This window comes from Schistocerca gregaria, unplaced genomic scaffold (genome assembly GCF_023897955.1).
Source record: "Schistocerca gregaria isolate iqSchGreg1 unplaced genomic scaffold, iqSchGreg1.2 ptg000561l, whole genome shotgun sequence".
NCBI lineage: Eukaryota > Metazoa > Arthropoda > Insecta > Orthoptera > Acrididae > Schistocerca > Schistocerca gregaria.
Window position 1 is genome coordinate 682,718 of NW_026061954.1, and position 17,966 is coordinate 700,683.

Sequence of the window (17,966 nt, forward strand, 5' to 3'; positions counted from 1 at the left end):
GTAGTTCTGAGTTATAGGGGACTGATGACCTCAGCTGTTAAGTCCCATAGTGCTCGGAGCCATTTGATTTGAACCTACGTGACCGTGTTGCACATAAACGACATACGAATCTGGTTCAAAAGAAACTTACTGATTATTTTAGTGTTGAAATTTGCTGTTTCGTTCTGGTTAACATTTTCTTGATGCCAAGGGTAACCTGACGAACTACTGTAGGGATTTTGATATGGTATTCACTAATAGAAAAACTAAGTCATGTGGAATGTTTGGGTGTATAGTTTATAACTGTAGTAATGATGAGCATGTAATATATATCTTGTAATTTATTGGCATTTGGATGACAATACGGGTTAATGATGGGAGTTACGTGCTATTCAGTTACAGAGGAGGCCGTATCGGCCGGGAAAAGCAGCAAAGTAAACAGATGTTGGAGCTCCAGAGAAGAAATTGAGCATAATCTACGTATACGTCAATACATGTCTTCTCTACATATTACGCCCCGTCTATGTTATTCAGTCTGTATGTGGAAGCTAATCTTAGGAACAACTTTAGTGATTTTGATACGGTATTCACTAATAGACAGATTAATTGACGGGGAATGTTTGTGTATGTATTACTTCGCCGGAGTGGGTCCCAAGTATTGTACAATTTGTATCTTTATGTGAAAATAAATATAACATGTGTGTTTAAAGCATTTGATTCCTGTCATTACATTTTCTTCAGACATTCCGGATTTTCGATTATCCGGATGAACTAAGGTCCCACTTAATCCGGGTAAATGACGTTCCACTGTATTTATTTACAACCGTTGGTTCCATACTTCAAAACACTCAGTTTAGAATCCTCTTCTGTCTGTATAGTTCTGCCTCTAAAGTCTGGCACATCTCGAACGCTGCAAATGAAAACGCCACACTAAACAATAAGGACGACAAGGCTTTAACATCCTACCAACGACGAGGTCGATAGAGACAGACAGTACAGTCTCGGACTCGATAAGTAGTTAGAAGGAATCATCCCGACGTTTGCCGTAAGTGATTTAGGGAAATGCGGATAACCTGTAACTGGATGGGCGGATGCGGATTTGGGCCGTCGTCCTTCGGAACGCGAGTCCATTGTGCTTACCACCGCACCATTTCGTTCGGTCAGCAACGTCATACCGTGCCACGCCATGTCTCACTTGTAAGTTCGTTTCCCTGAACGTCGATCGTTGGTTCAGTGGGTAAGTCTCAGACTGCCATTCCAAAATGTTGGGATTCTAGTTTTCATCTTTCACCTTTCGCAATGACATCTTGATGTGAAATATGCGTAACTGGATATTGGTCCCTGTAAAACTGTTGATGTGATGTCGTCCGTCATACGACCACACCGCCGCCTGAGAGATCGACCCGACTGCGATTCTCTCTATAAACGGAACAGAAGAACGGCTGTGCTAGCCAAAGGGTACACAGCCAGTCGCAGTACTTAGTGTTCGTGTAGTGTTTTATTTTACTACCCCTGTGAACGGCTCCGTGTTTTTACTCATATGCCTACTGTTTTTTGTCTACCAATATGTTTTGTTTTTCTGTGTCTTCCTTGTTTCTATTTGTACTGTCTGTGGGCGAAGAGCAGCGTAATATTGCCGCTGCCGGCCCACCTTTTGCATAAGGTGTTCAAATAACAAGAAAGAAAAAAAATCGCAGTACTTATACTCGCCGGGAGGCGCCGCTAGGCCACTTCACGTGCAGCAGGAGAGCAGTGCAATTGTGCCAGTCTACAGTTCGTAGCCGCGCTCAGTGGTCAGCCAGCGCCGATGTTAGTCAGTCATCGTCTGCAGCTCAGCAGTTGCTGCCATCAAGTCTTTGTAGTTCACTTCCAAGATAGTCTTCAAATTCGCCGCATTCGACATTCAAGATTACGAGGTATTAATTCGTCACTGCACTGCAAGATATGTGATTTGAAAATTATGCCACTCTACAGACGCTTAGTCTAGTCGCGTCTTCATAATTGTCAACCCACAGATCATGGACTACAACAATGTTAAGTAATAAATACTTTCTTATTTTGTACTCCTGCTAATTATTCGTGTTTTTCTGTTGTAGCTACCAAGCAGTTTTGGCATAGTAGAACCCACGTTGCCACCTCCTTGGCTACCTCATGTTGATGGACTCGGTTATGGTGGAAGATAGAGAGCCACCAGTTGGTTCCTATAAACCTGGCTGGGTAAATCAGCAGAAAGGTCGAAGGAAGATAATGGCATACCACCTACAGTAGAGCTATTCTAGTAAATCATTGTTGTGTTCATAATAACCTTTGGGCTCATAATGGTTTTCACTTTTTTTCCGAATGAGCGACGTAGCGAGATTCCCAGTAAACAGAGGCGCCGTTACTTTGGCGTCGAGCTGCGGCCAGTGGTCAGTACTCACCATCTCGAGCGCCCAGCCCATGATGTGCGCCAGCTCGGTGTTCCGGGACGCCAGCTCCTCGTGGCGCGCCAGCAGCCGGTAGGACAGCACGACGGCCAGTCCGCGGTTCTTCTTGCCGCCCGTCATGTTGTACTGCAGCACCTGCAACCGACCACACACGGCCCTTCACACTCCGTGCCAGCGCTGGACAACTGGATGCTGGGCGCAACCAGCCGGTCGCCGGGTCTGAGGTGCGCATGTTCGGCTAACAACACGTGACCCCTGAGCAGTAGTCACCAAGCTTTAGTCATAGAAAAAAAAATTTGATTAATCGAGTTTTGTTTAATAGCGCGTATGTGTCTGCAGTCTTGATACTCTTTGAAATCGCCGTGTCACAGTACCGCGGAGGACTCTATAGGCTCGCGCTGATCAATGGGGGGAGGGGGGAGGAGGGAGGGTCATAAGTGCCCCACTCCCTTTAAAGCATATTACACTAAAAGCGTTTATATTTTTAAGTAAGGCAATTTCACAGCTTCTTAGATAATTTTCATAAAATAGAGTACCACGAAAACAGGCTTCAAAATGGCAAGAAATTCTAGAAAATGGCCGGCCGAGGTGGCCGAGTGGTTCTAGGCGCTACAGTCTGGAACCGCGCGACCGCTACGGTCGCAGGTTCGAATCCTGCCTCGGGCATGGATGTACATGATGGCCTTAGGTTAGTTAGGTTTAAGTAGTTCTAAGTTCTAGGGGACTGATGACCATAGCAGTCAAGTCCCATAGTGCTCAGAGCCATTTGAGCCATTTTTTCTAGAAAATGGTTTAACACAGGACACTTTCCGATTACTCCCTTGAGGGTTAGCCCACATGGATGCAGTTGCGGTGTGACCGACTGCAGAGAGAATTCCAGCCAGGTGTATGTGCCCAGTCATACCTGCTGTCAGCAATAAATTGAATACAGCTCCTGGGTCCACAGGTTCGACCGACAAACCACAGGAAGTTGAGGGAAGGCAACGACAGAAAGGGAATGACTCTCCACTAAAGAGAAAGTAATAGAAACACTGACGGTCCTGACCGTATAAGAAGACAGCTGAAAAAAAGTATCATCGCCTTTATTTATACGTTCGCACAACCAAAGACTGCAGATCATTTTCACAGTCGCAGCAGTAAGTGAAATTCTGATATTGTCAAATGCGCCCTTCGATTTTATATATTGTAAGTTATTATTCTTAAAAATGTATGGACAGCAATGTACTATGTATTACATTTTTATATCATTAAATTCAGGGCGTCATCCGAGTTAGGAAAAAAGCTAGATAATATTTGCAAAAGATATTTTTATTCATTTACCAATAATGTTAGATCGACGCTGAAAATGAAAAATGTGAAATAATAAAGGCAGAACTGTCGATGAAATTCTGTTTAATATCAGTAAAACAGTTAGAAAATAACACTATTCATTAATATTCTTCAAGAGGAGAAACTTGAAATAAACTTTTTCAACTTTCGCAAATCTTTTGTTTATAAAGTTACTCATCTTACCAAGTTAATACATTTGTTGCTTTATTGTGTTGGCCGCTATTTTTTAATATGAGCATCCATGATTTAAATTTAATTAGTGTGTTTTGGAGGCTACATTTTTTGGACTGTTCGTGGTAAAGTGCACCCGGTCCTAGCACTCGACTAGACGACAGTGGTTAATCTCCAAAACCACCCTCAGCTAGAACTGTATCAGCGACTCCTAATACCTAGGACTGGACGAAGACCGTCTCCCCAGTTTGGAATCCTATTTGCCATACTAACATTACAGATCCTGTAACTTTGAGAGTGCATGCTGATTTTCAGCGCAGAAAATTGCATTTTCTCTTTCCAGCTGTTGCATATGGGTTATCAGACGAAGCATAGATGACCATATCTACAGAAGAAACATGGTCATTTTGTTCTGATCTACTACAACCAGCGTGTGATGTGAAACTGAACGTAGTCTCAACAAGCCACCACGAGTTTTGTTCCTCCTTGGACGAAAGGTAAACTACTGGTCTGATTACGTTGTACAGCGGAGACTGATATCGGCCATGTACAACGTAAACATTGTCAATGTAATGCTGGTGATCGAGTAGAAAGCGTCCGCAGCACAATAAGGGCAAGCCACAGAGAAAAGTTTGAGAGTTCTGTTTCGGCTCTGTTCTGAAAAGGTACGCACCCACCTTGACTGCAAGTCAGCAACAGAAGCTATCGCCGCTCCAAGGAAATGGCATAATTACTCGTTAAGCAGCCAAATCTAAATTATGTAGCTATTTTTAGAGTCACAGTATTTCCTGCCCCGCTCCACAGTAATAAATCTACTTTTTTGTGGAATAACAACCATTCCTAGAAGTGCGTCAAATCTGTAAAACAAATAAAAAGTCAATGCCCTAGGTCTCAGGAGCGGATGGCTGTTCTCTTCCGGCACCATTTGCGGACGCCTAAGCTTAAAAGGTTGCCGTTCTTTTCTTTAGGCCGGGAAGCGATGGAAGAAAATTGATATTTTATTGTGTTTAAGATCACTGCAGAGCGTGGGATATAACAGTCACATTAAGCACTAGGCTGCTGTTAGAGGAGATGACAAACTCCGACCTAGTCTGACATTTTTATTAACAGGTCTTAAAAAAAAAGTGATTCAAAGTTGAAAGGGAGGAGAGGGCGTACACAGCCCTAGTTCAGCCACTGAATGTTTTTTAAACATCTTTCGTGTCGTCAATATTTTTCCATAATATTGGACTTTACTCCTGTATTTACAAGACCTGAAAATTTTTCTTTAGATATTTATTTAAATAATGTTTATCAGGTCGACATAGGTCTGTTACACAGAAATGTGTGAAATTTTTATGAATAAACCATAAAGAACTTCAAGGATATAAACAATTTCATTCTACCGCCTACAAATCACATTTTAAGAACGCAAAAGTGTGTAACGAAAGCCCTGACCTACGACTAAAAATACAGCTGCTCTACATAGCACGCAGGCATATCCAGGTTCAAGGTTGAACTTCTCAGGAGACAGTTTCATTGTTCACAATTCACCCTGTAAATTGCCTCTACGCTATATCTGTTTAGTAATTTATGCCGCGTCAAAGTATGTCGGACTGATATACAGTGACAACTTAATAAAAACTACTCAACATTTTAATACGAAGCTTATAAAACACTCGGTAACATGTTCTCACAAACACGAATCGTTAGGCTCCTCTGTCACATGGCATTAACTGTGGAGTCAAACTATTAAAAAGTTTTACAGGATGGTTATCCAGATTATAAACCTGCCACGAGAGGGTGAAAAAATGTTGAAGTGCTAAAGTGACAACTTTTGGGAAAATAACTGCGAATCATTAGTCAATCAGAGGTGGAATGTTTCGCTGATCTCTGAATAGTGACGGGAAACATATAACGGCGAAACGGAAATTTTCAAGAACCGACGAAAGTAAAGTAGGAATAAACCGAAAGCATTGTATTAGCAAAACACCGAGATTCATTGTTAGCATGGCTTGCTCATTTAGTTTCTCTGCAATTCCGATAATTCAAAGAACTGACTGTTGTCAAAACTTAACTGTAGCTCCGCCGATGTTGTCTGTTGCTGTTGTCTGTAACTCAAAACACCTGCCAGATATCCGTCAGATATTGACAAGATATCAGTCTGGTGATACTAACTGACTGCATGATCTAAATGTAGAGAAAAATAAAGTTGAGCACATTTATTTCTGCATTACACAATCTCAATGTAAAAGAACAGCACACCCCCGCGAAACACAATGCATCCATTCGTGTCCATTGTGCATTCCGACGAACTTGGACAATTCCAGCAGGAAAATGCGACACCCCACACGTCTAGAATTGCTATAGAGTGACTCCAGGAACACTCTTCTGAGTTTAAACACTTCCGTTGCCCACCAAACACCCCCGACATGAACATTATTGAGCATATCTGAGATGCATTGCAACGTGCTGTTCAGGAGAGATCTGCACCTCCTCATACTCTTACGGATTTAGGGACAGCCCTGCAGGATTCACGGTGTCAGTTCCCTCCAGCACTGCTTCAGGCATTAGTCGAGTTCATGCCACGATGTGTTGCGGTACTTCTGCGTGCTTGGGGGAGCCCTGCACGATATAAGGCAGGTGTACCAGTTGCTTTGGCTCTTCAGTGAATTGCACAGTTAAGAATCGTACCTATGCCCTCCATATGAGACGAATGCTATTTATTTGCGAAGCTTCTAGCAGCATGGCAGGGGAATGGGATCCATATCGTGAAATCGGGCTGTCCAATTTGTGAATCCTGTGAGGTATACCACTGAGATCTTCTGGAATGAATCATCACTTACTGCAATGTAATGACGTACATAAGCTTACAGGATTTTATCTCAGTAGGTCTTTGTAGTCACAGATCTACACAAAAAAACCTGAACTGGCTGTCCAGAAACTTTTATACCAAGCCAAACTAAATCACAGCTTCGTCCAAAAACAAATTGATTCTAAGGTCTCACAAAATCAAACATTCCTGCTGTGGATAAACACTGCCTTCCTGAACCCTTCTACAAAGCATGCGGTATGACATTTAACAGAAACAATGAAGTTTTTTGCAGAATCTGCATCTCCCAGACCACGGAAGGATGGCATAGTGGTCCTACAGCCTTGCAATGCATAATAGCAAGTACTGTACACAGATACAGGTCATAATACTTGATCGTCCTTGCCAGAATTTTCTACGTGAAAACTGAAATGGACAGCTGTCCAGATTTAGGTTACCTGTAGTTTCCCTAAATCAGTAAGAAAAACGTAAGGACGGTTCCAAAAAACTTCCACATCCTTGTCCATTCTGACCTTGTGCTCAGTCTCTAATGATCTCGTCATCGATAGGACTTCAAATTGTAGTCTCGGTTCATCCTTCTTGACATTTATTTATTATGTAATGATTTAGCAAGTTCTACTGGACCATGCGAGCCAAAATAACTTAATCATGGAATGAGTCAATACATAATCTACAGAATGATGATAACAAAATTTATAAATAAAGAATGTTGTACCCAAGCTCTTTGCCTCGACCATCGCTAACCGTACTACAGGCGCAGTTGACAAGTTGCGTGTGCTCTGGCTCCGTGGGAGACACTCCGTTGGCAGACCCAGCGGTGAAAAGTACAGTAGGCAAGGCATATCCGATTCACCCCGGTCAATTTTGAAGTACAACTCCAGCCGCCGCCATGGAAACACTACGGCTCTAGCTTCGCCAGGAGAGGCGCCAGCTCGACACCAGCAGTGCGCACATCCCTGGCAGTGCCGCGATTGGGAGCACTACGGCGCTTCCGCGAATCACATGCTATCCAAGCATCAAGCAGATATCACTGAGTCGGGTGCGTATTTAGGACGTGGCCGGCCGTTATTGGGCAGTTCAGTTTGCTTAGCCACTACAATCGGTCCCGATGGAGAGTGACCACCAGGATCTGAGAACACACTGCAGTCGCATTCGGGAGGACGACGTTTTAAACCCACATCCGACCATCGGGATGGTTCCTTTGAGAGGGCACGGCCGGTTTCCTTCCCCATCCTTCAGTAATACGAGCTCGTACTCCACCTCTAACGACTTCATGGCCGACGGGACGTTAACTCTAATCTCCTCCTCCTCCTACACCATGTGGTTCCACTAGCAGGCCGACCTCGAGGATACCACACCACAGCCATTACGCGCGGCCAGCTCTGCCCAGGGAACTTTGCCTCCTCCGACTTGGCCTGCCATGGCCTAGGTGCTCCGAGACTGGTATTCTTGCATGGAACTTACAAGTGAATGGTCAGACTTGTCATGCCAAAGCAGGTTACTAATTTTTTTTACTACTGTTAGTTAACTGTGAAACTGGTCCGTACGCGAAACTGTATCTGCTGACATGATCTGAAAGTCACACAAACGAAGTCAGGAAAACGGCTGTTTTTTCTTGCTTGGCGCTTTCAGTGAGGGCTAGTCACCTCTGGAAATCGCGAGTGGAGAGCTGTTGGTGTGGTGAGTGTTGCGCGCTTGGACGGGAATTGCAGCCAGGCCGTCGTAACGCAGAGTGCACTAAAGAGGAATATTGTTACAAGGTTTTGGTAAAAAGAGAAACTAATATACATTTCTTTGTAATGCACCTTCATTTAATTTCAGTTATGTATTTCAAAACGTATCGTCCTGACGCTAGTTCGAGTTGTGAAAGATGTTCTATACATCTGCATCTGTACTCCGCAAGCCACTTTATGCGCCGGCCGAGGTGGCCGAGCTGTTCTAGGCGCTACAGTCTGGAACCGCGCGACCGCTGCGGTGGCAGGTTCGAATCCTGCCTCAGGCATGTATGTGTGTGATGTCCTTAGGTTACCAGAATGAGATTTTCACTCTGCAGCGAAGTGTGCGCTGATATGAAACTTCCTGGCAGATTAAAACTGTGTGCCCGACCGAGACTCGAACTCGGGACCCTTGCCTTTCGCGGGCAAGTGCTCTACCATCTGAGCTACCGAAGCACGACTCACGCCCGGTACTCACAGCTTTACTTCTTCCAGTACCTCGTCTCCTACCTTCCAAATTTTACAGAAGCTCTCCTGCGAACCTAGCAGAACTAGCACTTCTGAAAGAAATGATACTGCGGAAACATGGCTTAGTCACAGCCTGGGGGATGTTTCCAGAAAGAGATTTTCACTCTGCAGCGGAGTGTGCGCTGATATGAAACTTCCTGGCAGATTAAAACTGTGTGCCCGTCCGAGACTCGAACTCGGGACCCTTGCCTTTCGCGGGCAAGTGCTCTACCATCTGAGCTACCGAAGCACGACTCACGCCCGGTACTCAAGGCTTTACTTCTTCCAGTACCTCGTATCCTACCTTCCAAACTTTACAGAAGCTCTCCTGCGAACCTTGCAGAACTAGCACTCCTGAAAGAAAGGATATAGCGGAGACATGGCTTAGCCACAGCCTGGGGGATGTTTCCAGAATGAAATTTTCACTCTGCAGTGGAGTGTGCGCTGATATGAAACTTCCTGGCAGATTAAAACTGTGTGCCCGACCGAGACTCGAACTCGGGACCTTTGCCTTTCGCGGGCAAGTGCTCTACCAATTTTTTTTTTCCTCAACAAAAACTCTTTATCGGACGGAGACACAACTTTTTTTTTAATAACAAACATAAACTGCTTCTAGCATTTTTTTAAATATATAAGACGATGACTTCATAAAATAAAATTTTTCTGGGAAACGTAAATAAGTGGACTTTCCACTTTTTTTTTACATAAGAGTGAAAAAAAAAATCCTGCTTCTGTCAGGACAAAACAACAACGGTCTACGTTCCTCTTTCAGGCGCGTACCTCGCTAATCCCGTCATACCTCGCGTTGGTGTCAGGTACGTCTTCACGTGTGTTTGTGGATCCTCTCCACTGTCCTGGTCCTTTCTTGTTCTGCTACTTATAGACAATAATTACATTCTCCTACCCGGGACACCCCAACTGGGTGGGAGATCAAGCAAGGCACTCCCTAAAAAATTTGCGTAATATGTTCGATATCTCGGATGTCTCATAAGCTGTGAGTGATGTTCCTGTAATAAGGCCCAGAAGTCAAGCACATTCTTATTGCCGTCTCGGAAAAGATAACGCACAGTCAAACCTCGAATCCAAGTCACTGCGTTTGTCTTTGTTCGGGGGTAGTTCCATATGTACATAACTGTGTTCCACAAAAAAGGTTCGCATATGGGTAATCGATGGTGAGATGTGAGCCACCGCTACCGGAGCCGAACGCGAAGGTGGAGCGAGTTCGTCTATCAAGGTGCCCGTCAGACATGTCTGGTGTCGTGTCCACATCTTTATCATTGTGGTTACATAAATAGCTACTGCTCGGTCGCGTACGTGGACTAGTCCAAGACCTCCACGACTACGAGGAAGGGTGAGGGTTTCGTATCCTACCTTAAAAAGCAGACCCGTGCTCACAAAATATCCTAGTGCCGCCAGGATTCGGCGGGCCAGCACCACCGGTATAGGAAGAACTTGTGCCAGGTGGGGGATGCGAGAGGCTAGATAAGTGTTAGCAAAGGTGACCCGTTGTATCATATCCAGTGCCCTTAACCTGTGACTTCGGACACTCGCACGAATTGTTTGCAGAAGATGTCTGTAACTCAGTGCCGCCGTGCGTCGAACGTCTGTAGTGAAGATAATTCCTAGGCATTTCATCTTGTTGATCGGCTGTAATGGTGCTACACTTCCTGTCGGGAGTCCTCTCCCGGTGTTTATCGCTCCCGACTTTGCCATGTTCAGGCGACTTCCCGTAGCCATACAATACAAATTAATCCAATGCAAGGAGGCTCTTGCCTCGTCGCCTGACCGTGCTAAAAACACTAGGTCATCTGCGTATGTTCGGCATGTAAACTTGCTGTGCCTTATCTTCATTCCTTGGAGTCGACTCCGGAGCCCGCAGAGCAGGGCATACAGTATCGTTGACAGCGGGCACCCTTGTCTGACCGATCGTGAGATGGTGATGGGCCCCACCAAGCGTCCATTGATGAGCACTTTGGATGCGGCTCCGTGGAGTAGACTCATAACGACGGTAACAAAACTTTCCGGAAACTTCATTTTTGTCTAAACGTCCGTGAGATAAGCATGACTCAGCCTGTCAAATGCGCGATCGAAGTCTATCGATACCAATACACCCCGGAGACGACATGTTGATGCCAGTGCGATAACATCGCGGTAGTCACTGAGTGCCGTTTGTATATTGCTGTCTCCTCCTAGCTGGGTTTGGTCTAGTGAAATCACTTGGCGTATTACGCGTTTAAAGCGTGCTGCAAGTATCCTGGCGTAGATCTTGTAGTCGCAATTAAGAAGGGTCAGTGGCCGGTAGGTCTGTATCCCTGTCCCGCCAGATGGTTTGTGGATGGGGATGATCATTCCTTCCACGAATGCGGGTGGAAGAGGCACGTTGGGAGACATCAATTCGCAATACATGGCAGTCCATCGTGGAATCATGAGATCTTTAAATGTACGATAGAACTCTAACGGAAACCCGTCGGGCCCCGGCGATTTGTGCGACGCTCCCTTATCAATCGCTTCCATTACGTCGTCAACTGTGATTTCACCTGTTAACTCCAGGTTGGCCGACTCGTCGAGACACGCGGAGAGCGTTCGTCGGACCTCCTGAAAGGCTGGCTGATCGTGTTCCGCTTCTTCATAGAGATGACCGTAGTGTTCCACGAAAGCGTTGGCAATATCTTTTTGCGTTGTTATGCGGCGACCATCTGGCAGTACGACCGTCTGTATTAAGGTTCTGCGGCTACGTTGTTTTTCTCTGATAACGTGATACATCGACGGTGATTCTCCACGGACTCGTTCAAAGGCCCTTCCACGGATTGCGACTCCCTCCAGACGTCGGCGCGTTATGGAAATTATTTGGGCCTGTGCTCGTTTTATACCGGCTCGACGCTCCTGTGAAGGTGCTTGTACAGAAAGTTCGCGGAGCATCGTGAAATAAAATTCCGTCGTGTGTCGCCTCCACATCATCTGCTCTCTTCCGTATGCAATTAACGCTCGGCGCAATGCAGGCTTAACGCATTCCAGCCACCACTGCAACATCGTCGGATATGTCGGGAGGCGTCGTTCACACACGTGCCAAGCGTCTTCGACTATGCGTCTGCACTCAGGTTCCCTGAGGTGTGCTGTATTCAGTTTCCAAACACTGCGACTCCTCCAAACTTGTTGACGACTCAGGGAGACCGTGAAAATATATGCTATGTGATCTGAAAAGGCGACAGGCCACAATTCCGCATCGAGGATCGCAGGTTCGAGACGACGTGTTACGTAAATGCGATCGAGCCGACTTGCAGAGTGACTCGTGACGTAGGTTTATCCACGTCTGTCGCCATGTATCTTCTTCCATGTATCAATGAGATTCATGTCCTGTATGAGTTGTCGCAGCTCCGGGCATGAAGTATAACGTGGGTGTTGATCCTTTGGTGCGAGCACGCAGTTGAAGTCGCCTCCAAATAAGACATGTTCATACCGACCTAAGAATAGTGTTGCAATCTCCTCTGCGTAAAATCGGGATCGGTCGCGCCGTCTGTCGGACCCCGACGATGCGTAAATGTTAACGACCCGTACTCCCAGCACTGTGAGAGCCAGTCCTCGCGCTGACGGCAGGTACACCACGTCCTCGGCTACTATGCCGCTACGTAGAAGTATCGCTGTTCCGCTGCCGCCGTCGGTAGTAGGTGTAATGTACGTATCGTACTCATAGAGGTCGGGGAAGCTCTCAACACATACTTCCTGCACCAGAACGATGTCGACGTCTGACGCATGCAACATGTCTCGTAATAACTGCAATTTTACAGGCGCTCTGATCGTATTAATATTAATAGAGGCTGTTCGATATGCCTGCCGCTGTTCCTCAGTGCGTAAAGCGCACATGAACGCTTATGTTAATTTGTGTGCTGCTGCCCGGTGACCTGCTGTCTGTGCGTCAATCTGCATCTTCTACGCGGTTAACATCCGGTGGACGCAGCACTCGCCATTGCGGGTGCGTCGTCAGTGTGTGGGTCAGCATCGGATTCGTCGGCCCAGTTACTGTGCTGGAGGTCCAGCTCCCGTCGCGTCTCTCCGGCCGGGCTGACCGAAGGCGGTGGCGTTGCTGCGGTGGGTGGAGGGTCTCCTTCCGTCGGCTTTCCGTCCGGTGTGTCTGTATTCAACCCCTGTCTAGCGTGAATCGCGTCGTACTGCTGTGTGGGGGTTAGAACCTCCCGTTGCGCATCCGGATGCACTGTATCGACGTTACACCCTAGTTCGTCTGACATGGACTGCAGTAAGCAGGTATCCGACGGCGCTAGCCGTCGTTTCTTGTGGCGCTTCGGCGACCGTTGTTTGCGCGTGTGCGCCTCCGTATCCGAGTGCGGAAGTGACTCCCGGTGCTCGGGGACGAAAGCAGCTGTCGGCACAACCGCAGGATCAATTTCCATATCTCCTACCGATCCTTTCCGCTCGGTTAAGGGCGTCGTCGGCGCAAGAGCGGCAGAAGTGTGCGTCGTTTCGTCACTGGAGGCGGTCTCTGCTTCAGTCGGTTGCCGTAAACTGTCAGGATTCTGTACCTGGTCATTCTTCGGGATGGGATCTGTTCGAAATGCGTCCGCATACGTTAGTGGCAGCGGCGTCAACGTGGACGTAGGTACGGGTTCGCCATTTGGAACTTGCACTATCCTCCGCTGCATACATTCGGAACGCACGTGGCCCTCTTTCCCGCATCCTGAGCATGTTTTGGGTTGTCCATCGTAGATGACTATAGTTCTGCATCCGCCGATGAAAAAGTACGAGGGTACATGCTGTGTCAGTTCTATTCTGATTTGACGCACCCCATTGAGAACGGGGTAAGTCGTGAAGTTGGACCATTTTTCCCGAACGTGGCTGAGCACTCTTCCATACAGGCGTAAGGCGTCAATGACCAAGTCAGACGGAACCTCGAAGGGAAGTCCGAAAATGCGTATGTTTCGTAAGCCCAGTCCTGCATGATCAATAGTTACTTCTCCAACATGTCCATCACAATGACGAAATTTGAGTCCATGTTTAGTATCTCGGATGATTCTGTCACATACTGCATCGTTAATCAGCTTGACGTAAACGACACTGCTCACTATGGAGAGGTGGATTCCGATAAGTTCGTTGTAGTCAAGTTTAACTTCGTCTCGTAGGAACCTTTCTATTTCGTAGGCTTTCGGCCTCGCATATACATTCGAAAAACTAATCTTGAGAGTCGACTTTCGGTATGCATGTGCCATTCTGTATCGAGTCGTCTAAACGCGCGAGTACGCCGAAGAGGTAAACAACTGCGCGAGCGCGAACTACTCCGGCAGGGACGTAAACAGACGTCCGTGCCGTAGCACCGCCGAAGGCAGACTCTTTTTTTAAGGACAGCACACAACACCCAGCCATCACGAAGCAGAGAAAATCCCTGACCCCACCGAGAATCGAACCCGGGAACCCTGGCGTGGGAAGCGAGAACGCTACCGCACGACCACGAGATGCGGGCAACTGAGCTACCGAAGCACGACTCACGCCCGGTACTCACAGTTTTACTTCTGCCAGTATCTCGTCTCCTACCTTCCAAACTTTACAGAAGCTCTCCTGCGAACCTAGCAGAACTAGCACTCCTGAAAGAAATGATACTGCGGAGACATGGCTTAGCCACAGCCTGAGGGATGTTTCCAGAAAGAGATTTTCACTCTGCAGCGGAGTGTGCGCTGATATGAAACTCCCTGGAAGATTGAAACAGTGTGTCCTTATGTTAGGTTTAAGTAGTTCTAAGTTCTAGGGGACTGACGACCTCAGAAGTTAAGTCCCATAGTGGTCAGAGCCGTTTGAACCACTTTATGCTGTCTCACGCTCGACAGTGGTGCGGCGACTGCATAGCGGTGTCTCTTTGCATGCAGACCAGTATGTTGTGTTCAGTTGACAACCAGACATCGGCGGTACCGTTTGCGATGGTATCAAGAACACGGGGGCTGGACAAACGAGAGTTGGGTTTTGTGCTCTTGTGGAATGAGAGCAGGTTCAGTCTGTGGACGATTCTGGACGTGCACTCGTATGGCGAGAGGTGAGAAAAGGTTATGCGCCCAGGAAGATTGTCGTTTTGGTGGTCCAGATGTTATGGTTTCGGAGAACGTAATGTTGCATGCCTGTACTGACCTCAAATCCTTTGAACACGCCACGCTCACAGGTCAACGTTACTGTGAGCTGTACTCCTATGCCACGTGACTTTTTTCAGGTGTACTTTCAGCCATAATTTCATTTCTAATGATGACTATGCTCGATCGCATTTAATAGCACAGGTGGAGGAGCTCTTGCAATGGAAGGATGTTCGGCAAATAGACTGTTCTGGCCGTTTCTCTTAAATCCCACGGAGGAGGTGTGGGCTGCTTTGGGGAGGCGTACTGTAGCACATCCACATGCACCAACGACCATCCGGCAGCCGTCACTCGCACTGATGGAAGAATGGAACGCCCTGCGATAAGAATATTTTACCAGCCTTGTGGCCAGCATGGGAGCACGTTTCAGAGCACCCACTACTGTTAGACATGATCACTCAGCTCGTTAACAACCATGTCCTGCCTTTTGTGATGTACAGTGGGTCACCACAAATTGCGGTGATATCAGTGCACTACTGTGTTTGAATAAAAGTGTCATTTCTGTTCGTCTCATTCTGTAATTCTTTCAATTATCTTTTGTGCTATACTATAGCAGTTCTGTCTACACTGCCGGAAAAAATCGCAACACCAACAAAGAAATGTGCGATATAAACGAAATTTGGTACGCGTATTTCTATATTGGAAAGATGATTTCTGTTCCAGTTTCGCGCCAGTCGAATAAGATGTAACGTCCCCTTAGAAAAAATTATACATAACTGTGCTTAAACTGACTCACAATATTTTTAGCGCAACGCAATCTGACTTCCAAAAATCCCTAAGAAAGAATGGCCCCGACTAACATTAACCTATACCTTTCACAAATCACTTACCTCACAAAAATCTTCGTTACTCAAGCTACTGCAATACAGCGAGCGCCACTACTGCCAGCTAAATAAAAGATTCAAACTAGGGAAGGCACTAACTACTGATAGGTATAGTTAGCAAATGAAAGATTTTAATAGAGAACAAACAATGTATTTACCTTAGTAGTCATAATATATATATCACTTCATGACACCAATTCTTACAAATTTCAAAACTCTGCCATCTCTCTACCCACGTCCACCACTGCTGGCGGCTCACCTCCAACTGCGCAACGCTATGCGCTGTTAGCATCCAGCTGCCGCTGTCCAACACTACAATGGCAGACAACAATGTAAACCAGCCACAGACTGCACACAGCACAGCCAGTGATTTTTCATACAGAGCGCTATGTGGCGTTACCAATAAGAAAACCTAAACAGCCTACTTACAAAGAGTGTCGCTAGTAGCGCCAGTGGCGCCACTATGAAGATGCAAATACACGCTTTAACGATCATCAGCGTTAGTGGCCTTTGAGATTGGGCGTGTTAGTTGATACTGGTCACGAATTCCTTTAAGGTGATAAAGATGCCAGTATGAACTCCTCACTGAGTTTGAACGAAATCGTGTAACAGGGTTACGAGAAACTGGAAGTCCCTTTTTCGATATTTCAGAAAGACTTGGCAGGAATGTAGCCACTGTACACGATTACTGGCAGCGTCGGTCACGGGAAGTTACGGCCGCAATAAGATCGGGTCTCCGGACGACCACCTGGCACTACTGAGAGGGAAGACCATCGTGTTCAGATGACTGTGGCGCATCGTACTGAGTCTGTAGCAGCACGTTGACCAGACTTTGGCACCACAGTGACACAAAGAGCTGCTACAAATCGGCTACCTCAAGGAAAGCCCCGAACCAGACGCCCTGTAGCGTGCATATCATTGACCCCAAACCAGCGTCATCTTGAACTCCAGTGATGTTAAGCGAGAGCTCACTGGAGTGCAGGGTGAAGGTCTATTATATGTTTTCTGACGAAAGCTGGTTCTGCCTCGGTGCCAGTGATGGCCATGTGTTGGTTAGAAAGATCTCATTTGAGGGCCTGCAATCAGCCTTTCTGCATGTCCCGACAGGGTAGCCGAGAGCGTTAACACGCTGCTTCCTGGACTCGGGTAGGCGCGCCGGCCCCGTATAGAATCCCCCCGGCGGATTAACGACGAGCGCCGGTGTGCCGGCCAGCCTGGATGTGGTTTTTAGGCGGTTTTCCACATCTCGCTAGGTGAATACCGGGCTGGTCCCCTCGTTCCGCCTCAGTTATACGCGTCGCAGACATTTGAAACACGTTCGCACTATTTCACGATTTACACTAGATGCACACAGCTGGAGTACACTGATTCCATCCCTGGAGGTACAGGGTGGCGCCAGGAAGGGCATCCAGCCACTTCTAAAACTCACCTTGCCAAATCCGTTGTAACCACGCGAACCCTGCGATCGCTGCGGGACTATGGCGTAAGTGAAAGAAAGAAATCAACCTTTTTGCATATTAGATACACTTGACCTGGTTATGGTCTAGAGAGCGATTACGTGTGACAGCAGGAGCACTCTCGTGGTTATCCCACGCACCCTGACTGCAAATGTGTACATCAGTCTGATTCATAAACAGCATTCCATGGGGTGTTTTCCAACAGGATACTGCTCTTGTAACCCACTATGCGCTACAGACTGTTGACATAGTGCCTTGGCCTTGTCGATCAAAAGATCTGTTTCCAGTCATAGAGGGCTTCAGCAGCCGACAACTCCAGCATCATCAACAAGCAGCATTAACCGTATCTGTACTGACCGATGAAATGTAACAGACATCGAAATCCATCCCACAAACTGACATCCGGCACCTCTGCAACGCAATGCATGCGTGTTTGTGTGCTTGCATGCATCATTCTGGCGGTTACACTGATTGTTAATGTACCAGCGTTTCGCATTGCAATCTCGCGCGTACATTAACCTGTGATCTTGCAATGTTGATCACTTAAATATTTTAGCTAAATAAATGTAGTCCCTAAATTTCATTACTCTACATTGATTATTTTTGGTGCTGCGATTTTTT

The 17,966-nt window shown here is 46.7% G+C and overlaps 1 protein-coding gene across 1 annotated transcript in view; it reads right to left on the reverse strand.

Annotated features, from left to right (window-relative positions):
* The window catches only part of LOC126314466 (farnesyl pyrophosphate synthase-like), a 258,325-nt gene that overhangs the window by 170,185 nt on the left and 70,174 nt on the right, over positions 1-17,966 (reverse strand). The window contains exon 3 of the mRNA XM_049992433.1: positions 2,400-2,540. Coding sequence (XP_049848390.1) covers positions 2,400-2,540 — 141 coding nt within the window. The remainder of the gene's footprint in view (positions 1-2,399; positions 2,541-17,966) is intronic.